The 22,321-nt window shown below is 30.7% G+C and overlaps 1 protein-coding gene across 1 annotated transcript in view; it reads right to left on the reverse strand.

Annotated features, from left to right (window-relative positions):
- LOC106468638 (dehydrogenase/reductase SDR family member 12-like) overlaps window positions 1-22,074 on the reverse strand; it is a 27,670-nt gene extending 5,596 nt beyond the window's left edge. The window contains exons 1-7 of the mRNA XM_013929065.2: window positions 21,863-22,074; window positions 19,200-19,333; window positions 15,058-15,140; window positions 9,864-9,959; window positions 9,178-9,259; window positions 5,979-6,040; window positions 2,267-2,465 (exon numbers count right to left, since the gene is read on the reverse strand). Coding sequence (XP_013784519.1) covers window positions 2,267-2,465; window positions 5,979-6,040; window positions 9,178-9,259; window positions 9,864-9,959; window positions 15,058-15,140; window positions 19,200-19,333; window positions 21,863-21,918 — 712 coding nt within the window. The 5' untranslated portion in view covers window positions 21,919-22,074. The remainder of the gene's footprint in view (window positions 1-2,266; window positions 2,466-5,978; window positions 6,041-9,177; window positions 9,260-9,863; window positions 9,960-15,057; window positions 15,141-19,199; window positions 19,334-21,862) is intronic.
- Window positions 22,075-22,321: the final 247 nt, after the last annotated feature.

The following is a 22,321-nucleotide window of genomic DNA, read 5'->3' on the forward strand; positions in this document are numbered from 1 at the left end:
GAAACAATAGGTGTATGTTTACTTGTGACCACTTAGTGTATATTCAAAAAAAGTCAAAGGTATGTTCAAAAATTCATTACACTATTGTTTACCACAGTGGAATCTAGATCTTTAAATAATTATCTTTTTCATCAAAAATTCACACAGGCTGGTTTAATTACTTTAGAATCTAACTGACAAAACAAATTTTTTCTCTCTCTTTTCTGTTATCACAATACAATCAGTGATAAATTCACTTTCACTATCCCGTGGGTTACCACTGTTGTACCTAGAGCTTTAAATAATTCTCTTATACATCAAAAGTCCACACAGGATGCTTCAGTTATTTTAGAACCCAAATGACAAGCCAAATTCTTCTTCTCTATCTCTGTTTTTATAATACAAACTGTGAAACTTTCACTTCAATAACTCAACCATTACAGCTAAACTGACAAACAAGCAGTCTAACTTACTTTCACTAACTTAACTTTCTTACTTCAGAAATTGCCCATCACAGCTAAACTGACAATCACTCAGTCTAGATCTGTCTAATTATCTCTCTCTTTGCTTGCTTTCTTACTTGCATTCTGTATCTGCACATATTTATAACTCACAACAGAAATATGTAGCCCTCTAGTGGCAACAATATTACACACAACGAGAAAAACTTTTAAGCTTCGAGTAAGATGATGTCAACAATATTAGAAAAGCCTAGTACAACAATTAAACTGCATACATAACTGAAAACTTGTACAGAGCTACGTAACCAAACTTGTCATAATTATCGCTTTTAAAAGAATTAACTTTTAACACTCTTGTTATGAAAAACTAAATAATCATTAAATATTAAATCACTAAATAAATAATAACTCTTAATTTAAATAGTCTTGTATATCCAACAGTCATTGTGGTATATTTCCTGGTCAAATCCCCCATTATTCTGTGAGCCAATCTTCTATATTCTTGGGGGAACTAGTTTTAACTTGAAATAATAGCAAAAACTTGTTTCACAAGAACATGTACTGTATCGCATATAAAAAATGGTTCTAATATTTCTACACCTAACATGGGAACAACAGATTCATATTCTAGTAGTAATTGCATGTTAAGTAAATAAGGGAAGTAAGAAAATTAATAATTACAAATATATAAAATGACTGTGAACTCCACAGAATCTTACAGGTTCATGGCATTTTTATATATTTGTATTGCGTGTACTATGCTTCAGTCAGCATTATATAAATTTTAAAATGTAAATAAAATCAATATTTGTGTTATTCAGCCCACCTATAATAACTATAATTCCTCTTCAGATGTTGAATTAGTGGTTTAAACTACAGTTGACCTAACCAAACTATGTTAAGAAAATACAATAATTTTGTAATGTACATACAAAATTATTTAAACTACCATAACAAATACCAGTCATCAATGAGTCCCTTAGAACATTGTAATTTTCCCCTCATATTAAGCACATTTGTTTTTCAGGTTATTTGGTATAAACATACTTTATACATTTTAGGTCAAAAATTGTGACTGCGTACACTGCATCAGTAGTTTTATCTGTTAAGTAATGCACAAAGCATATATATATATATATGTATTGAGAACCATGACTGTCTCCCCCTTTGAAAAGCTGTGCATGCAGGCTAATCTCAACATTCACTTTTTAAATGATGGGAAAAACAGGCACGAATAATGTTGATGCCAAACTTTATTTCACAAGCAAGATATTCTACACTAAACTGTTAGAAATTAATCACACTATCATTTCCATTTCAAAATGAGACATAACTTATATATACCGTATGTTATTGTTTAGCAGCTCTTAGCATGAATTAAATGCTCAACAATTACTTTTTGCGATGGGTGGTATCAGTAGCTTTGGCTCTGAGTGAAACCAAGAAATAATTTAAATTGATAGATTAACTTAAACTTTTCAGTGGTAGTATCTGTGGCAAACTAAGCTACTGCAGAGACACGCAGTTCTATTCTAACAACATACTTTACTCCGGGTGATAAAGAAAGAAAAAACATTCAAGCTCGAATAAAATGCATATTTCCTGGAGTTGATATCCAAATAACTGAAAAGGAAATTATTACTAATACTTCAGAAACAATTTTTTAACATGGAATTGATGTCATAATAATCAAAAAGAAACAAACATTTTTATTACAGTATCTCAACATTAATGTTATAAAAAAAACCTTCAGGTGTTATAATTAGTATATTTCCATAGAATTTATGAAAACGTTTCTATTATATATATTAACATCTCATCCATACCTGGTGTATCAGCCCACCCAGGATGCATACATGAAAAATGTACACCTGGATATTTCTCTGCATATTTTTCTGTCATGATTACCTGCTGACGTTTGTTCTGAGCATAGGCCATTGTGCCGTCAAAAGGAATCATTGATTGGAACTGTAGATCATTAACATTAAGTTTCTGTACTAACATTCCACCAGAAGATACTGTAACCTTCCAAACAAAAAGTGTCAGCAATCAGGAAAAATGGTCAACTTAAGAATCAAATTTATTTATTGTATGATGAAAAATAAATTAAAAAACATGTCTTTTCAATGATCTGCAAGTTTATATCATATATCAGTGGTACTTTCCGTGCAATGCTTGTTAATGATGCCAAAACAACATTAATATGGATTGCTTTCTCTTGTTAGATCATGTAACCCAATAGGTCTTTTTATTATTTACTACAGCAGAAGCACCAAATTTAGGTTCAATTATCTGCAATTCTGAAATCTGCAAAACACTACATATTTTAACTTTATCAAATCTGTATTCTATAGTATAAGTGGAAATGCCCTTTCCACCCCAGTATCTTGATTGTTGTAGGGAAAAATGACATAATTAACTTTTAAAAATTATCTAATCTCTGATCTCGCAATTGCCTCCATAATAAAAAACTTAAACTATCCTACCAAAAGTCATGGAATGTTGTCCCACCTTTGGCCTTAATGACTGCTTTAATGCATTGTGGAAAACTGTCTACTAGTTTCTGGTAGAAAGCTGGTTGTATTGTGCTCCACTCCTCCTTTAAAGCATTAGTAAGCTCCACTACTGAAGGGGGCCATTTTGGTCTTGCCCTAATTCTGCATTCATCCCAAAGATGTTCATTGGGTTGATGTCAGAATTCTGTGCTGGCCACTGCAATGTTCCAATGTTATTCTATTCAAACCACGTATTCATAATCCTTTTTTTGTGACATGGAGTGTTATTATATTGGAAGGTGTAAGGGCTGGTACCTGGGAATGTTTATTTGTTGTTGTTTTTTTAATTTCGCTCTAAGTAAACAAGGGATATCTGTGCTAGCCATCCCTAATTTAGCAGTGTAAGACTAGAAGGAAGGCAGCTAGTCATCACCACCCACCGCCAACTCTTGGGCTACTCTGTTACCAGCGAGTAGTGGGATTGACCATCACATTATAATGCCCCCATGGCTGAAAGGGCAAGCACGTTTGGTGGGATGGGTATTCGAACCCGCGACCCACGGATTGCGAGTAGAGCTCCCTAACCACCTGGCCATGCCAGGGAATGTTTAATTGTTGCGTAATAGCACGTACAGACATTTTCCCCAATGACATCCAACTCTCCTTCACTCTGTTAGCTGTTTACTTGTATTCATCATTTGGTGTACAAGTTTGAAATAACTTGTATTCATTATTTGTATTCATCATTTGGTGTACAAGTTTGAAATGACTTACGAGCAAACTGCTGATCACCTTTATAGGCCAAACTATTTGCACATTTCGTCGTCACACCCATTTTCCTTCAATCAGAGGCGTGTCCCATGACTTTTGGTAAGATAGTATATAAATAAAATGTTTATATTTAGAATTTTATTTAGATATCAATTTTATTAACATTAGTTTTGGATAAAGTAATAAACTGATAATCTAATTTTAATTTTTGTCCTCCAACTGTAGTAGAAATATTTAAACTTCTTGCCTACCTTCATGGATGAAACTTGTCACCATATGAAACATAACTGCAAATCTATGGTCTTTGTATATTTTTTGTTGCTTATTTCTAGCTCAAACACTTTGAAAATGGAATGGTGAATTTTTTAAAGTTGGTGGTTTCAAAAAATATAAATTCAACTAACTGTACTTTTCCATTTTGTTTTACAATTTCCTAATTTTTTAAAGCTTAAAAATCATAAGTACATTGTCTAAAAACTGTGCTTATTTTCTTCCTTGCAATCTATTTACCATAGAAATCCTTTCTTCCTTACAAGGATTATAAACTTCTAAACTTTTAGTTATTACATGAGAAGCCTTTTTTGATCACACCTTCAAATAATTCAACAATAATGAAGTTTTTTATATTTTTATATACAATTAAAATAACAATTCTTTTGGCTCCCAAGCTTGTTTATTTTGTTGAAGTCATCACTTTGTAAGTTGATTTTCACCTTAAAATCACTCCCAATGATAATCTGAAGAAACTAAAGTCTCACACTGCACTTCACCCCACTATGATCTTAGAGATTAGCAATGGGGCTGTTGGAAATAGTTTACTTATTTCTAAATTAAAAGAAACAAACAAAAAGTACAGAGAGAACCTATTATAAATAAGATACTGTTAGATAAATACCTGTTGAGGGTTTATTTATGTTTGGGCTGGGATTTTTTTACAGTAGGCTTCTGTGACTTGTTAGCAATCAATTTGAATAATAAATGAACAGCACACAATCCAACTGTTTTAAAATAATATATTCAAAGCAAGTTCAAATGTATGTACAAACATTCTTTACACTATAGGATATCACAGTTATCTAAAACTCTAAATAATTCTCCACACAGGCTGATTCAAGTATTTTAGAATCCAATTGACAAGATGAGTTATTTTCCTTTACTCTGTTTCTTACTATACTATCTGCAATAAATTCACTTACGTTACCCCATGGGTTACCACAGTTGCTCCCAGAATTTTAAATAATTGTCTCTTTTTTATCAAAGTCCACACAGATGGGTTCAATTACTTTGACAAGACAAATTATTCTACTTATCTCTGTTAAACTGTGAAACTCACTTCAAAATAACGTCTGTTATGGCTAAACTAACAATCACATAGTCTAACTTCACTTTCACTAACTTCACTTTACTTCTTTTGTAGCTTACCACAGTTTATTCCAGAACTTTAAATAATTGTCTTTTTTTTTGTCAAAAGTCCACACAGGCTGATTCAGTTGCTTTAGAACCCAACTGAAAAGACAAATTGTTTTTCCTATCTCTGTTGTTACAGCTGTGAAACACACTATAGAAATCACCCATTAAGGCTAATCACACACACGCTGGCTAACTTCATGTTTTCTTTCACTAACTAACTTTTTTCTTGACTTGCACTCACTTGGTTGCCTATATATACACCGCCCAACTGAGGCATAGAACTTTCTACACATTACGAGATGCTATGATGTAATAACACTCACATGGCGAGAACAACTTAGAGGTTTCAAGAAAGATGATGTCAACAATACTACCACAATTGAACTACACACTACATATGACTCCTACTGAGTTACATAACAAAATTTGTTATAACTATCATCTTTAAAATAATCAATTTTTAACACTCTTGTTATAAAAACTAAATAATCATTAAATATTAGATTACTAAATGAACTAAATAATAACTCTTACACTAAACCGTCTTGTATATCCAACAATACTACATATTTATATTAGTTTCAACTATATATAATATATACTGTTACTATACGTACCACCCTGGGTTCCACACTTTTAGAAAACAGGGGTTATATAACATACTATTACTCTACTCACAACCCTGTGTATATAGGATGCATACTGTTACACTACTTACAAATGTGTGTGTGTGTGTGTGTGTGTGTATATATATAACATTTTTAGTAAGGAAGCAAATTATGTTAATATAATACTAGAGTATGCAAACAACAATTTATAAGCATAAGAAAGTGGTTAATTTTGATATTGTTACTTTACTTACCACTCTTGGTTCCACACTTTTAGACAAAAGGGGAACAAGCAATGTCGTCAAAATATGGACACCTAAAAATAACAGTAAAAATAAGATGACTAAGCAGAAAACACAGTTCATTTAATTTCAAGGATAACATATTTTTACTGGTCAATTTTGTATTTTAGAAATGCAGAAACATGTAATGCTGGATATCAGAAATGCAAATTCTTCTTAATTATGAGTAGCTCCCAAAGTTAACTTCATATATCAGAACTAAAAAGAAATAACTTCGCGAGTTATGGACAACATTGTTACAAATCTAAACTACCTTAGAAAGTAAAGGGACAAAGTTATATCACCAATTATTTCTAAAACATTTTCTGTTTGCATAATAACATAAGAGGAACATATTTTATGTTAAATAACTTCTGTTTTTGAATTAAATACTACAGAATCTATTTGAAATACATAACTGCACAAAAGTTCTCAAGTGTATACACCATCCTTTAAATTGATTTACTGCAGCAAAAAATAAGCTAATGAGAATCAACTTGTACAGCTGACTTCTTCATAATCAGGGTTAAATACAGTATATTAAAATAATATTTAATTAGCAAGTTGAAATTTTAATTAGAAATTAGCAAGTCACAACTGATATAAGGTCATTCATTAAAACTACATTTTAACATTATTTGCTGTTTTGTAGATAGTGAGAAACTGACCACTTTTGAGAAGGGTATGTAACAGTCTTTTTTCCAACAAAAAATGTTCATAAATATTCTGACTATAAAGACATGAGGTTTTAGAATTTCTATTAAGGTGATATCCCTCATACTCAATGGCATTGGAAAACAATGGGATATGGATCATCCAAAAAGGGCCTGCACCAAGTAGTATCTCAGTTGTAATTAGCAAAGTGTAGCATCTTGTAACATGTGAGAATCCACAAATGCATAGATCAGTGACAAAAGCTATCTACATACCCAAGACAACAGTACACAAAATAATCAAAAAGTTTGTCCATCTGGAAAAGTAACACAAGTTGCTTCCATGTCACATACATCAAACAGCTGGAGAATGAAACATATTAATTTTATTCCATACGAAGGTATATAGTTAAGTCATCAAATGAAATGGCTATGGATTTCTGTATGACCAGTGTGTTAAAACAGGCATTGGGAAACAATGTCTTCATACATTAGATATGTTATGGAAACCAGCAGGGAGGAAGGGTGTGCTTTAGACATGACAATGTTACAAAGGAGACTTTTGTAACAGAACTAAACTGCAAGGCTGTTGTAAAGATAAAAAGTCTTCATACAGAGCATGAAGAAGTGTGCCAAAATGGACTGCATTGGTATGGTAAGGCTCTAACATCATTATAATATAATGTACTCAACCTCAAGTATGAAAATGACAGTCACATTGCTAAACCTTATCTATAAAGGCTAAAAAGCTATTTGGAAATAAATAAACTCTTAACTTATTTTTCCTTTTAATTCATTTTAGTCAACAATGAATTTTTTGGAAATTAACCAAAAAAAATTTAACAGGTGATTCATAACTCATAGCAACTGCTCTATACAAAAGTCTGTCATGTCGTACATTTGTGATATATAGTTAAAAAGCAACAAGACTTACATTAAAAGTTGGGCACCACTGTTTTATTTAAACAAAATTTTCTATACTATTTATGCACTAGATCGATTGTTGGGCTTAGCATCAAAAGGTAATTTATAATTCACATTTTTACATTACCTAAATTTGTATTTTTTACTTTAAAAATGATATATTTGAATAAATTCTTAATCTGCACCTCTGAGTCACACGATGCTGGGACCACTCTGACTTCTCATTTATAGAATGTTTCTCTTTGCATATAAAGGTTTCAGATTGTTCAGCCAGTTAGAAATACATAATACATTTAGTGAGAAGCCAAAATTTACAATTTCAACCTTTTTATCTTATTGCTTTGCTGAGATATCACTATATTTGTTCAAATAACATTGTCCCACCCCTCTATTTTTTAAGATGTGTATAATTCTCTTTGACATTGCTATTAAACATGTTTATAACCAACAGAAAGAGCAAATTCTAAACTATATAACAAAAAGATGACTGTCTGATCTTTTAGCAATAAAAGCCAATATTTTGCTGTGAGAGTTTGACATGGGTTGATCAAAGACATTGCTACAAATGTTTGATATTCATTAAGGAGGTTCTAGAGGTTACACAAATGAAAAATAAAACTGTAAGATTAAAAGAAGCACTTTTTATTCTTAGCATGAAGATCATCTTTCCCTCAGACTGACTCCATAAATACTTTGTAAATTCACAAACAAATCTTTAATAAAAAAAAATACTTTATTGAAAATATCAGATTTTTTGTGTACAACAGACTTGTAATGTTGACTAAAAGCTTGCCAAATTTCATGAAGATACATTTAGTACATTCAGAGTTATAGTATATATATAATTATATAGTGGTTACAAGGTCAATCCAATTGACTTCACTCATATGTGTAAGATAAATATGTGCCTACAAGTCAAGAATAAGTTCAAGATGTCTATCTCTTCTGAAAATTAATTCTGGAGCTTCTGACAACTGAAGTCAAAATAAAAGGTTTTTATGCAAACTTTTCTTTCTTTCTGTTTTTTCATTCTTTCTTTATAATTATGTTTCTTCATGTAAATAATAAAAATCTATACAGAGGCAATAATAACAGAAATTAATCTTTGTTAATGTTGACATTCTAGTATTATAAAAGAAGAAACATTACACATGCACATTTCTGTGGAATCTATTTACATGGAGAATTTGAACTGATTATTGTGTTAATTTTAGTATAAATTATTGTAGCACTTCTGGAAATGTTTTAAAATATTTTGCTAAAACACAAATTTTCTGATTAACCAAACTTGGATATGTCTCTTAAACCTGAGAAATTTCACATACATGACTTGTTTTTGCTTATTTTTATTAGATTGGTTTTTATCTCTTTTTTATTATATAAAAATTAATAAATAAACAAGTTGTAATTTCAATAACATAAATCTGCATAAATCTGTTTTTAAAAACCCTAAAACAGCACATACACGTGCAGGTTAATTAGATTCTATTCATGCAAAGAATTTCATAATAGATACAAATAAATTATTATTTGTTGTTACTTAACTAGATACACACTATAAGAATAAGCTAAAAAATAAAATAAGGTTTTCATACTTAAAGTGTTTACAGCAAAATTCTTTTCAATTCCATCTGAATTTAATTCTCTCTCATTGATCATACACCCTGCATTGTTGACCTGAAAAAATTAATGCTTGGTTTTTAACATGTACAAAACTAATGCAAAAATTGTCACAATTCAGAAATTAGTTATAACATTCATGTTTAAATCAAACCTAACAAAGATGATAGTTTACTTAATTTTACACTAGCTCATTTTGAAACTAGTACATGATTATTAACATATATATTTTCATACTTATAATGTGAGTTAGCAACTACACAGAAATAAGCTACAAAAAATATGTAATGTTTATTTAGTTTCTCCTTTCTTAAATAACAGAAAACAATAAATATTTTTTTTGCATGTCACTTCTACAAACTTACAGATGTACTCAAAATAAAGCATATGTAAGAGTATATAATACAAGCCACAAAATTATAAATTACACATAAACTGAATAAAAAAATATAAAAATTACCCTACAATAATACATCCTCCAGCTTACTTTCTGCTTCCCATTCATGCATTTCATTAATGTGGATAAAATTTCACTTTTTGTTACAAGAATACATAAGTGGAGAAAAATTTAAGGTATAATTTTTTTAATCATTTTAAGTGTGGGTGCATTTAACAAATTTACTTAGTGCAAGGAAAGGCATTGAAAACCTAAAATACTTACCAAAACATTAAGGACATCGTGTGATTCAACAAAGTCTTTGGCAAATCTGTACACTTGTTTAGGTTCTGACATGTCAACAACATGGACTTCAACATTCTGTATAAGACATGATAGCAGCATACAAATCAAAAATGGAAAATATCAATAAACCCTATCAAAAAGATAGATATCACCATTTACAAAATACATAGAGATAATAAAACATTCAGTACCTCCCATGCTAAATAAAGCTCTGATCTTATCAGATATGCTCAAAATGCATATTTTATATTCTGATAATACTTACAACAGTGTAATTATAAAAATTCATCACATCTAAAACTTCAGTATTTAACACATAACCAAAAGTTAATTTCAATAAAAGCATTCATAACTAGCCTTTAAGTTCCTTCCCTGCAGAGAGTAAGCATTTTGAAACCAACCTATCCCAAATATCAGTTTCACATGCCAGAAGTTATGGCAGTTCTAACTTAACAAATTTAACTGCTGATTATTTATGTGATAAGTACACAACTTGTTGGTTTTGATGTTTGTAAGAGAAAAAATTACATGAATCTCCAACAGGAATAAATAATGAATAATAAGTTTGTAGCTTCCTTTCAAGTATTATTACTGACACTAAATGAGCTACAAGTAAACACGATACTATATTTAAACCTAATTAAGAATTGTGTAAAATATGTTAGTGTTTGATTTAACCATTAGTTAACTTTACTCATTCATTTGAGTTCTTAAAGTGGCTTTTATTTGATTCTAGGCTACATTTACAGCCTATAGAACACAATGCAGTAAAGTAGTCACACAAAAAGAGAAACAGGGGGGCTTAACATTAACAATAGCCTGGTGTCCCAGAACAAGTAAGAACTGCATTCAGACTAATAGCTGACATGACATACTAGTCCAATAAGGCCAGTGGCTTAATACTGGGTACCTGATTTATTTTCAATTTTTTGATATACTCACACATTTAATTTGTTGCTTTTGCACAGAAAAACAATATTAATTTTTCAAACTCAGCATACTTAAAATACTTATTTCCAAAGGCAGAAAAGGAAACAAATTATTTTCTTCTCTACAGATAAGCATAGATACACTGCTCAGCTTGTTGTCTGAAGACTCTACAGTCACATCATCATTTCAGTCCAAAGCATCTTTGGATACATATACATTATACTTACAATATTTAACCTAATCAAATGATTATTAAATAAATTAAATATTGTTAAGTAATTATTTACAATATTTAGGTCTTTAACATTTAAATAGTTTTATAAGTATATTTGTAGTTGATAAGTCTTGAAAAATAATACATCTTTTATTAGCAGAAAAATTTCTGTGTGACAAGCTCTAGTATAGTGACCTACTATAGTCACTTAGTGGGGTAGTGACTTCAAAAAGTTTACATAGTGCCCTGGAGTTTGTATGTTAAGAAATGGAAACCACTTGTTGAAACTGGCTTTATATATCAGATAAAAGTGAATAAAAATCATAAAAAATCAGTGGTACAAGTTTGAGAAGTGTCAAACTAAACTATTGATTAAAGTTTGGGAAATGTTAGACTACACCAGTGGTATAAGTTCAGGCAGGAAGTGTTAAATAACACCAGTGAGAACATTCAGGAAGTGTTATAATACCCCAGTGGGATAAGTTTAGAAAATGTTAGACTGTTTCTCAAAGAATACAATATGGAAATGGAGACTTGAAAATTCACCGTCCATATCAGTGTGATATAGATACTAAACAACGTTGATAACTTTGATAAAATATTAACATATTATTCAACCAGCCTTATTAACAGTGGAAAGCAGTATTACTGAGAAATCAGTATAAGAATCCTAGTTCTTAAAACCAGTGTAATATTATAGGTACATCAATATTAATTGTTTAGCCAACTGATACATTGTCCCACTAAATTTGTCTACATTGTATTTACATTTTAGCAAAATAGTGACAACACCGGTTGAGTACTACATACAAGACTTACCACCCACCACACAACTAACCTTTGACACACACACACTGCATACATTTTTGTGCATATTTGTTATCATTTCATCTTTTAATGATTAACCTTTCCAGAATAAAGGAGGAGGCTTTTGGCCATTGAAAGTGTCCTCTGTTGGTGAATACCATTAATAATACATTGTTCAAAAAATAAAGCAGGGGTAAAAAAATTATTTAATGTATGTAAAAAAAATTATTGAGGCACTGTTTCCCAAAGTGTGGGCCACACACACTCCCAGGGAGGCGTAAGTGATTAGGTTAAAGTCAATAATGCAATAATGCATTTTAATATAATTTTCATTAATAAAAATAATAACTAATTATAACAACACATAAAGCATTTTAATGTATATCTGTGTATTATGTCTTTTCATTTAAATCACTGTTTCACTCATTTAAAAAAAAAAAAGAGGTGGGTGTGCAAGAACCCATATTTAATAAAGGGGCATGGATGACAAAAGTTTGATAAATGCTTTTGTAATGTAAAATTAAATTTCAATAATGCTGCTCTTTAAACTTCCTTTTTTTTTACTTTAGCATGTAAAAAGTACAAGTTGATGAGACTTGAAATATGCCAACCATTTGTTTTTCATTTTTCCTTACTGTTCAATACCCCTGAGAACTGATTGTATTAAAGTCTAGCAGGGAATTCCCATGTGAAGTTGTCATGGTAACCAATAAAATCAAGAAATTTCTTTCTTTCTTTTGTGTATTTGGATTTTAATAAAGGCTTAGGCTCTTTATTTATTTTTAAGATCAATGAGAGAGAAATAATTATTAATGACATTTCCAAACTCTTAACTATAATACTTTATATAAAAAAAGATAACTGCAAAAACTCCTATACTCAAAACATAAACTAACAATTGGTCATCACTCAAAAATCAAACCACGCATTTTTGGCAGTTGAGTCATTCTGACCTGTCAAATATAATATTAATATTTAATATTATCTTCCATTAAAAGCAAGTTAATCTACCATATATTTCACTTAGATTAAATTTAATTGTTTCCTTACTATGCTTATATTTGTTAAATTATCAAAATAATGCATGAATAAAATTAAAGTTCAGTCCTGCTCTATTTTACTATTGATGAATGGCCAGACAATGAGCAAAAGTAAAGATCTTCTTATAAATAGAAATATTAATCAATATTCTTATGCAACAATTACTTTTAGTTAAATAGGTTAACACAATATACTAAATACATTGAAAAAGGAGCTCAAGATGCAAAAAAAAGTGGCAATTCTATCTTAACTATTTTTGACATTGATATTTAACAACAAAAACTTCAATGAATTCAAGTTATTGGTCAATTAATATGCATAGATGTTTTAAAACCATGGCATTTTTTTTACAACTTTACAAACAAATAAACAGCATTTACAGATTTACAGAAACATCAATAGCTACAAAGAATTTATGAGTTTGTGTTTAAAATATATTAAATTCAAAATCTGTGGTCAATTTGTAGAATAATTATGTGTTGAGAAACTTGTCATCATTTCCTACAAAATTCTGAGCTTTTACTTTTTGACACTTAAAATTCAATGTTTTTGCATATCGGATAAAACAAATTAAAAGCCCATAGTTTTGGAATCTGAAAAAAAGTACCAATATGTATTTGAAGTAATGCAGGCTGTACATGTAGTTGCAATACTGTGTATATGTTTCACGTGAGCATGTGTCTGCTAAACATGGTAGATTTGGGAGGGGGGGCTCTCTATTGGTGTGGGGAAACATCTAATTCAGTGGTTTTACTGATCTATATAACATAGGAATGTTGCATATGCAAAAGATCCAGGTATCCACTGTAAGGCCTTTCACTGGTACTTCTGGACTTGATTTAATTTTAACAAAAGATAATGCTTATTTCTACCATGCATGTATCATGTATTTTTTACTTAACTTTCTTTCTATTTAAATTTTCTTATCTAACCTTCAAAAACAATACATAAAAATATACACAGAAAAACAATAAATTTAATACTTATATCTGGCTGATATAATACTTATATCTAACAAAACTGAATCCTCCTGTTTTGTAATAATGGTAGAAGTACATAAAATAATTTGTATTTATTTACATAAGCAATTAAGAACACAAAATAATAACATGCACAAAGAATAAAATGTCATATAATTATTATAATTTAACTGGCTTTGTAATTAAGACAGAAGTGCTTTAAAATAATTCATTTATATAGTTTATATGAACTCAGTAATAGTAAAAATGAGTCTGTAGACCGAATAATTCAAACACTGTTGTCATGACAAACACTTTGACTTATCCAAGTTCAAAGGGTGAATCTGTTAGGGACTTGGAGAGTCTTCTAAACGGTTTAGGCAGTGTGTTTAAGTGGTAAAATAAGATTAGAGACACAAACTTAAAATTAGAGGATGGTAGGTTAAAACTTTGGAAGTCTAGATACACACTTGTTCTTACACAAAATTATTTTATGGTTAGATTAAAAACTTGCTGACTACTTTACTCGATGATGTGTGCCACTAGTTCGAATTATTTTATACATCTGTTTATTGGATAAATAGATATGAAAACCTATACTCAATTTGACTTTGATATTTTGGTTCATTGTTCTAACGAGTGATGAGTCAAATGACCTTCTTTTTCCTTGTTCAAGGTTCTCATTTATTTATGACTCGTTTGTTTGTAGAATTTTGCACAAAGCTACAAGAGGGCTGTTTGTGATAGTGGTCCTCAATTTTGTGGTAATTGACTAGAGGGAAGGCAGCTGGTCAACACCACAAACCATCAACTCTTGGATTACTCTAATCCCACCAAACAGTGGGATTTTATCATCACTTTTATAATGCACTCAACATACCCAAAGTGTGGAATATAATTTGTGTGTTTCTTTTCACAGTGACAGGACGTGAACCACAGAGCCTCAAATCCAAAATGTATTGTCCCTAACCAATGAGATGTGTTCAACCTACTTATGATCTAAGATGAATATTTTCTCCCAGTAACAAAACATCCAATATGAAATTAGATTTTTTTTAAAAGCATTAGTATTATACATGTTCAGTAAAAAATGTCTTCATTTTCTTACAACAAAAGTAATTACACTATTTTTGGTTGCTTAAATAATGAATATTACAAATTTCAACATAAAATAAATGTCACTAGATTATAAACAATAATGAATATCCAGAATATCAACTACCTCATTGCCAGTGTTCTCAATTATCTCTTGTTTTGCTGCCACTGCCCTCTCCTTATTCCTACACACCATGTGAACAGTACCACCTAGCAAAAACAATAATTATAATTATGTTTACTCTAACCATTAGTTAACTATGGTTTGATTTTTTTCATGTATAAGTAACAACATAAATGGTGTTCACCTTTTAAACATAAAATAACATTAAAAAATAAATGTGAAACACAATCTACCATTTGAGTTACAACTTGTCACTGAGTTATGACAGTTTAGGAGAATGTTCACTCCTCATCAGTAACCTTGGACAAGGACAAATTGAAGGAATAAGACAAGGCTTCACACAGTGGTTGAGTCATAGCCACCAAACTTTTTCTATACCTGGGGGGAGGACCCCTAAAATTTCTTCATAAGAGCAAGGGAAAATATTGCCAATGCACAAATGCGAGTAATTTTAAACAGAGTTTTATATACCACTGGAAATAATACTTATCTGTGCCTTGGTGGTCTAGTTTATGAGAAAATTGTAAATATCTTTTTCCTGAGTACCTTAGATATTTGTATAACAACTTCTCTTGATTGGCTTAAGATTAGTCTGATCACGAACCCTTAGTGTGCAAACTTAACCCTCTTCCCAGCATTCCTCAGTTTCCACATCTCCATGGATAATAGGATGGAATGATTTTAGAAAGGGCAAGGATGGTCTACAAAAGCATGACAGAAGTCAGATTCATGGAGAATGCACAACTACAAAAATCAGTATCAAAACACAAAACACAACTGCAAAGTATGTTAGCAGCAAGGAAGTTGAAAGACAGAAGGCAAATAGGAAAGCATTTGAGGTTATTTTTGATGCTATTATATATTTGGGAAAGTAAGGTTTGGCATACAGGGGCACTGAGGCTCATGAAGGTAACTTTATGGGATTGTTGAAGCTGATATTAAAGCACAGCCCCAGTTTAATACATAGTTTTCTTCATATGTCTATAATAATACTGCAGTTGGGTTTCACAGAATGAAATCATGGAAATCAGAGCTAATAATGTACTCCATAATGCTGTGGAAGCTGTTTACAACAACAGTTTTTATGGCATCATTTTGTGACTCTGCAATTAAGCTCGTGTGTGAGATATGTCGATGATGACTTAAATGTATATGAGAAATGGATAGCATTCTCTGTTCTCAGTAATGCGACAGCTGAAAACATTACAAATACAATCAAATAAGAACTATTATCATATTAATTAGATATTAATCAAGCTCATGCATAGAGTTATGATGGAGCCGGTATAATGAAAGATTAAAAAAGTGGAGTAGCAACACAAATTTTAAAAGAATATCTAAAATGCACCTTCAGCTACTGTTCTGGTCATGAACTGAATTTGATAGTTCAAGATACTGTAAGTTCTCATTTGTACTTGGTGGAATCACAGGAAGTTCTATGACAGATAGGCGCATTCATTTATTAAATACCCCCTTGTAGAAAGGCATCATACGAAGCTTTTACAATGAATGATGTCCCTTCTGTAGAGGCTGAATAGGAAAGTATGTACCAATCAGTATTTACAGCTGCTGTTGAATCAGTTTCTGCGAGATATCCTACAGATGATTTGCATAAACTAGCAGCAATCGAGAAATCTCTATGCAAGCAATATGCAACTGATATTAAAATCAAAGGACTGTGTGAAATATGAAATTGAACAAGTGCACAGTGTCATCACCAAGAACTTTCCATACATTATTTTTTGTGAAGCTATGCACAAAAAGCCTGTTTTGAAGGATGTTTGTCCATCAGTGTTCACCATGCTCAAAATCTATATGGTGGCTCCAGTGACTACATGTACTACTGAAAGACAATTTTCTTCCCAAAGGAAGCTGAAAAGTTACTTGCACCTCACCATGTCACAGTTTCGCATGAATCATCTTGTTTGTCTCTATATCCTGAAGAACAATGTGGATGAATTGGATTTGTCAAAAGTTATTAACAAATTTATTAGTTGGAGTACAGCTTGTCTAAATATGTATTCTTCTTCAATAAAAGTTTAATACGTAGAAAGTATTTGTTTACTTGATTTTCCAGTCGGGACAGCATGTCTAGTAGATTTTTAGAGGGGCCAGCATGTCTAGCTTTTTTTTGGTGGGGGGGATGAATGTAGTTGAATAGTACTCCTGGTTTTGCTTATGTAGAGTTTAGAGTTAGCATATACTAGGACTGAACTTTAAGGCTGTACATTTCAACTTTCACTCAAATTACAGATATATGGAAGGTAAATAATAGTGACTGGTTAGTTACTATTGGTGTCTATGAGTCATCTAAAGTTGGTAAGAGTTAAAAATGAAACAGGTCAAGTAAACTTTTAAAGGTCTATATGATGTGTTGACATTCAGTTATTTTAGTCATCACTGTTGCAGATGTATTCAACTCTTCTGTAGAAGTGATGTAAAATCCCCTCCCCCATTCATGGCAGATGAGTATCAAGAAAGTGAAGATGGCAGTGTGTGTGGGGGTGTATAACCTTAGAAGTGAGCAACCTATAGCCCTCTTTCATGAATCTGATTAACTAATCTTCAACCCTGAACCAATTTTTAACATCCACATGGCATACAAATTAATCCCGCAACCCTGGTATGTGGAAATTTCTATTAGCATCACAGATAATCCACAGCAATGGTTCCCAACCTTTTTCCAACTGAGGACCAGCTAGTTAAAATATCAACAACCACTACATATCTTAATGTGCTCTGATGACTTAAGATTCAACTGAAAGAACAAAAGAGATTAGTTTAACACAAGATGTTCATAACTAATGTTAACTTTCACTTTCCATCTTTTACTACTTCTAGTACAATAGACTTTAAATTATTACACAATTTACTCAAATATAAAAATTTCATAATTAAAATAAATTTGAAACAGGCACTTACCTATCAACATTTATAATCTTTTTATGACAACCTAACTGCCATAATAAGCGTAATTCCTGCCACTCCTATTCTTCATATTGTAATGTCATTTTCACAATAAAACCTTCCTTTACTCAATAGCTTTCCATGTCATATCAGAACAAGTTCTGAATGATACTAGTCAACACCCACTATCCAAGATCATCTTTCCACTGAACAACAAATCACATGTGAAGGAGGGAGAAGGAGTACCTGTCTGAAACTAATTTTAAAAATATTCAAGTGAAATATGTTATCTTACTTGTAAATATAACAGCTACATGCAGAACACTCACACTGAAAATGAAATTGTTTGTACATGAAGGGGAGGGGGGACTATTACATTAATGGAGATATCAAAAAAATATCATAAGATGGGTGTCTGATCTTAGCAACAGTCCTCAAAAACAGACATAAGGGAGATTATTCATAAAGGTAGTAATGCAACTAATCTTAACTAAAGGTATCAACTTCAAGAGACAGAAGGACATGAATAGGAAACAAAAGAAGAAAAAGCTTGTGATTGAAAGATGTTACACATGCACTGATCATAGAATGCTGAAGCAATCACAAAACCACTAAAATACTAGAGGGAAGAGAGACTACTTTGCAATAGAACCTATTCTATGAAGGAGAAATTATTTTCCAGGACATTTGTAACACCTGGGATATAACACTCATGAAGTTGAATAAAAAGACTTTATGACCAAAAGAAAGGTTCCAAGGTGGGGAAAAAAAATGTAACAAGTACCAGTATAGAAGCTGACATAAGAAACAAGATCCAACAGAAATGTTGACGACAGAAAGATGATGTTGAATAGTGAATGTTGGCTGTTATTATCCCGAGCATGGATTGGTACAAGGAGAAAAACTATTGGATGAAAGAAGATCTTGTTCTGGAAAATGTCCCCATGCATATGATGATGAAAAGGAGTAACAGGAATTAGTTTTATCTTGACTTTCAGATTATTTCAAAAAGATATATATTGAACATAAATAAGTAATATATACTAAGTTTCCTAAAAGACAGTCTCAGCATATATCAACCCTCACATACACCCTACAGTTCTTTTGATAATGTGTGCCGTTCCAATAATACACCTAAAAATATTTTTCCCAACCTACATATTTTGTTATATTTAAAAATACCATAAAGCTCTGGTTTCAAATAATTAACCATAATCAAAACAAAAAAGTGAACTTACCCTTCTTAGCTACTTCTTGTGCAATAACTTTTCCAATACCACTATTTGCTCCTGTCACCATGTATACCTTCCCATTACATGGCACCTCTAGATCTAGGGAATTAAAACTTTTGCTTGCTGATTGGTAACCACTCCTGTAACAGATGCATTATATGATAAGGTGGTGATATGAGAGCATATATACATATATATATATATATACACCAAAATCTTGTGAAATATCAAATAAAATCATGAGCTTTTGTTATTTAAAAGGAATCAATTTGTTTCTAGTAAACCTGAGAGAAAAAAAACCAAAACCTCATTATATAAATATGATTAAGAACAGAAATATGGTCTTACAAAGTGCTATTATATAATTTTGAGAGTAAATATAAAGGGGCTATAATTACAGCATATATATATATATATAATACTGTATGGCTCATGTAGGCCTCTTTCAGTATACTTCTTGACTTGTGCTTTGTCTTTACAGTGCATGGTTATAGACATGGTTAAAAAATACTAAAGCACTACAAAAAGTACAACTTTTTTCTTTTAAAAAGAGCTAAAAAACCTACATGTACAATTATTCTCAAGCAAAATTCCTAATTTCTGGGGTTGTTCACATTACAGGCTACAGAAAAAAAAAATATTCATACGTAGAATTGAATAAACAGGGTGGTATAAAAATTACTGGAATTTTTTCTTTTTTTTTACCAGGCTTCTACTTCTAAGGGTAGAGTACCTAGTGTTGTACAACATGATTTCTGAAAACCTTTGATAAGGTTCAACTTAAAAGTTATTTATTTGCTGAATTTGTGGAAAAGTTAGGAAATGTTTAAAAAAGTATAAGAAAGTGGTAAATACAGTTTTTTTCATTGGAAGAAGGTATGTAGATAGTAGTTTCTCTCGTGGGTCTATTTTGGGTCTCTTGTTCAATAACTATTTTTGAAAATTTAACAACTTCTTGAAAGACATTTAATTATTTTTAACATGAGAAACATATTGGTGAAAGAGGGTTTGTTTTTTGACAAAAGCATGAAACCTTCAGCTAAGTACTTAGCCATAAAGTAATGATCTAATAATCTTCTCGTACCTATTTATAGAAATTTTGAATTTATAAGTAAGAAAGTTATTGCTTTCTTGTATAATACTTTGATGAATTTTTATTTAAGTACCATATGCAGTTTTGGTCCCTCCTTTTTGTGCAGGAAGAATATAAACATGTTGAATTGAGCACATATAGGTTAAAAAAAAATAATTTACTTAAAACATGTTTATGCCTTTTCCAGTGAGTAGGTTGTTTGAGAACTAGAAATAACTTTAAAAAATGTGAACCCAAATATTAGCAGGTAGCCTTAAAGACATGTTGATTGCTGTAATTCTCTCTCTTTCTTTGATAAATTTTTGAATAATACATGAACTGCTAGATTAAATTTTTGGATGATAGTAATGCATATACACATGGAAGTGAAATGCTATTTTGAATTTGGTTTAACTGCTTTTTTTTTCAGTGAGTTGAAAAATGGTTTAGGTGGGTATAATTGCAACCTGAGCTTACTTTATCTTTAGAGAGTAAGTTACAGAAATTTGTTTAGCCCAAGGACATTTTATGAAGTTTATTTTTTAAGAAATGGTAAGATATAACAAAAATATATCTTTAACAATTTTAATTTACACACATTAATTTTATCCTCATTCATTTCAACATTGTTGTTTGATATAAAGAAAATTTATTATGTGCCTATTTTCTGAGTCAGAATGTACAACTTCATACAGAACACTGAGTGAATAAGAACTTCTATTATATATATGACTGGCACCTGATTGTACTATATGTTTTCTTCTTCTCTGTAATAAATTTGTGTAATAACATTTTAAAATTTCTGTAGAGAAACTAGTGACATTATCAGTCTTGCTGTACAAAGTATGACAACTTATATAATTATTCAAACAATGAAGTTATTACCACTACTTTGATTTTACTAAACTCATGTACAAAATTATAGATTCTTATATTCAAATAATACAATCACCTGTAAAATAATTTAAGTCTGTAAATGTTTATACATAGTTCATACTTCATACTTTATTCCACATAATCCACTGCATTTCTAATGATGATGAAAAAAATTTCTAACTAATACTTCTTAACTACATACAATTTAAGCTTGAGTCAGTAACCACAAACTACATTACAATTTCAAACTGCAACAGCTTCAATGCATCTTCAAAATCATAATTTGTAACAGAACTTTAAATTTAAAGGGAAAATATATCATAACCCAAACTTCATAAAATTAAAACTTCAAAAGCTTGAAAAACAAAGCTGTTAAGAAAATGATTAAGTGGCGCTAAAATTCAGACTACGGGTCTGCTTTTTTTTTTATTTTTATCAGGTTAAAGTGAGAAAAATTAAATGCTGATCCACTTCCAAAGCTAAATTTTTACAGATCCAAGTTCTGTAGACCTAAAAGTAAAACTTTAACTGGGTGAACATGAAACTAAAAATTTAACGAAAAACATTTTTTCTCAAGAAATATTTTATAATATTAATAACGATAAAACAAAAGACGTTAACTTCTTATAGTTATATTAAGTTAGAAACTTTACTTTCCAATTACATTTACAGTTAATTTACTTTAACTAAGTTTAATGCTTAGAAGTTAGACCAAACTTACTTTGTATACTCCCGCATGCCTTTAGCAAACCATACCAAGTTTCTAAAAAGTGACATTATGCGCGGACACCACACGGTGTTTAAAGTTTTTTTTCAATAATTATATTAATTTAACTGTGATTGTGAAACAACTTCTAACTTCGTATTAAGTAATCTACCGCAGCAGTGAGTGAAGACGTTCTAGTCCCTTTCCAGCAAAAAGACATCTAACTTCTTGCACGTAGTGGCATCTGGCAGTAACCAAACTGTATGATCAAATACAATTATTACTACTATTGAGATGTAAACAAATATAACATTTAGTCAGTGTTTAGCTAGAATAATTGATACCAATCAAAACAATCTATTTTAGTATATTGGATTTTCAGTTGGATTTATAACAATTATTTGTATTCTATAACAAGTTTTTATATTTATATGTACTTTGTTTGTGGCTAAAATATGCATTAAATAAGTGGAG

Source organism: Limulus polyphemus, unplaced genomic scaffold, assembly GCF_000517525.1.
Source record: "Limulus polyphemus unplaced genomic scaffold, Limulus_polyphemus-2.1.2 Scaffold3093, whole genome shotgun sequence".
NCBI classification, from domain to species: Eukaryota; Metazoa; Arthropoda; class Merostomata; order Xiphosura; family Limulidae; genus Limulus; species Limulus polyphemus.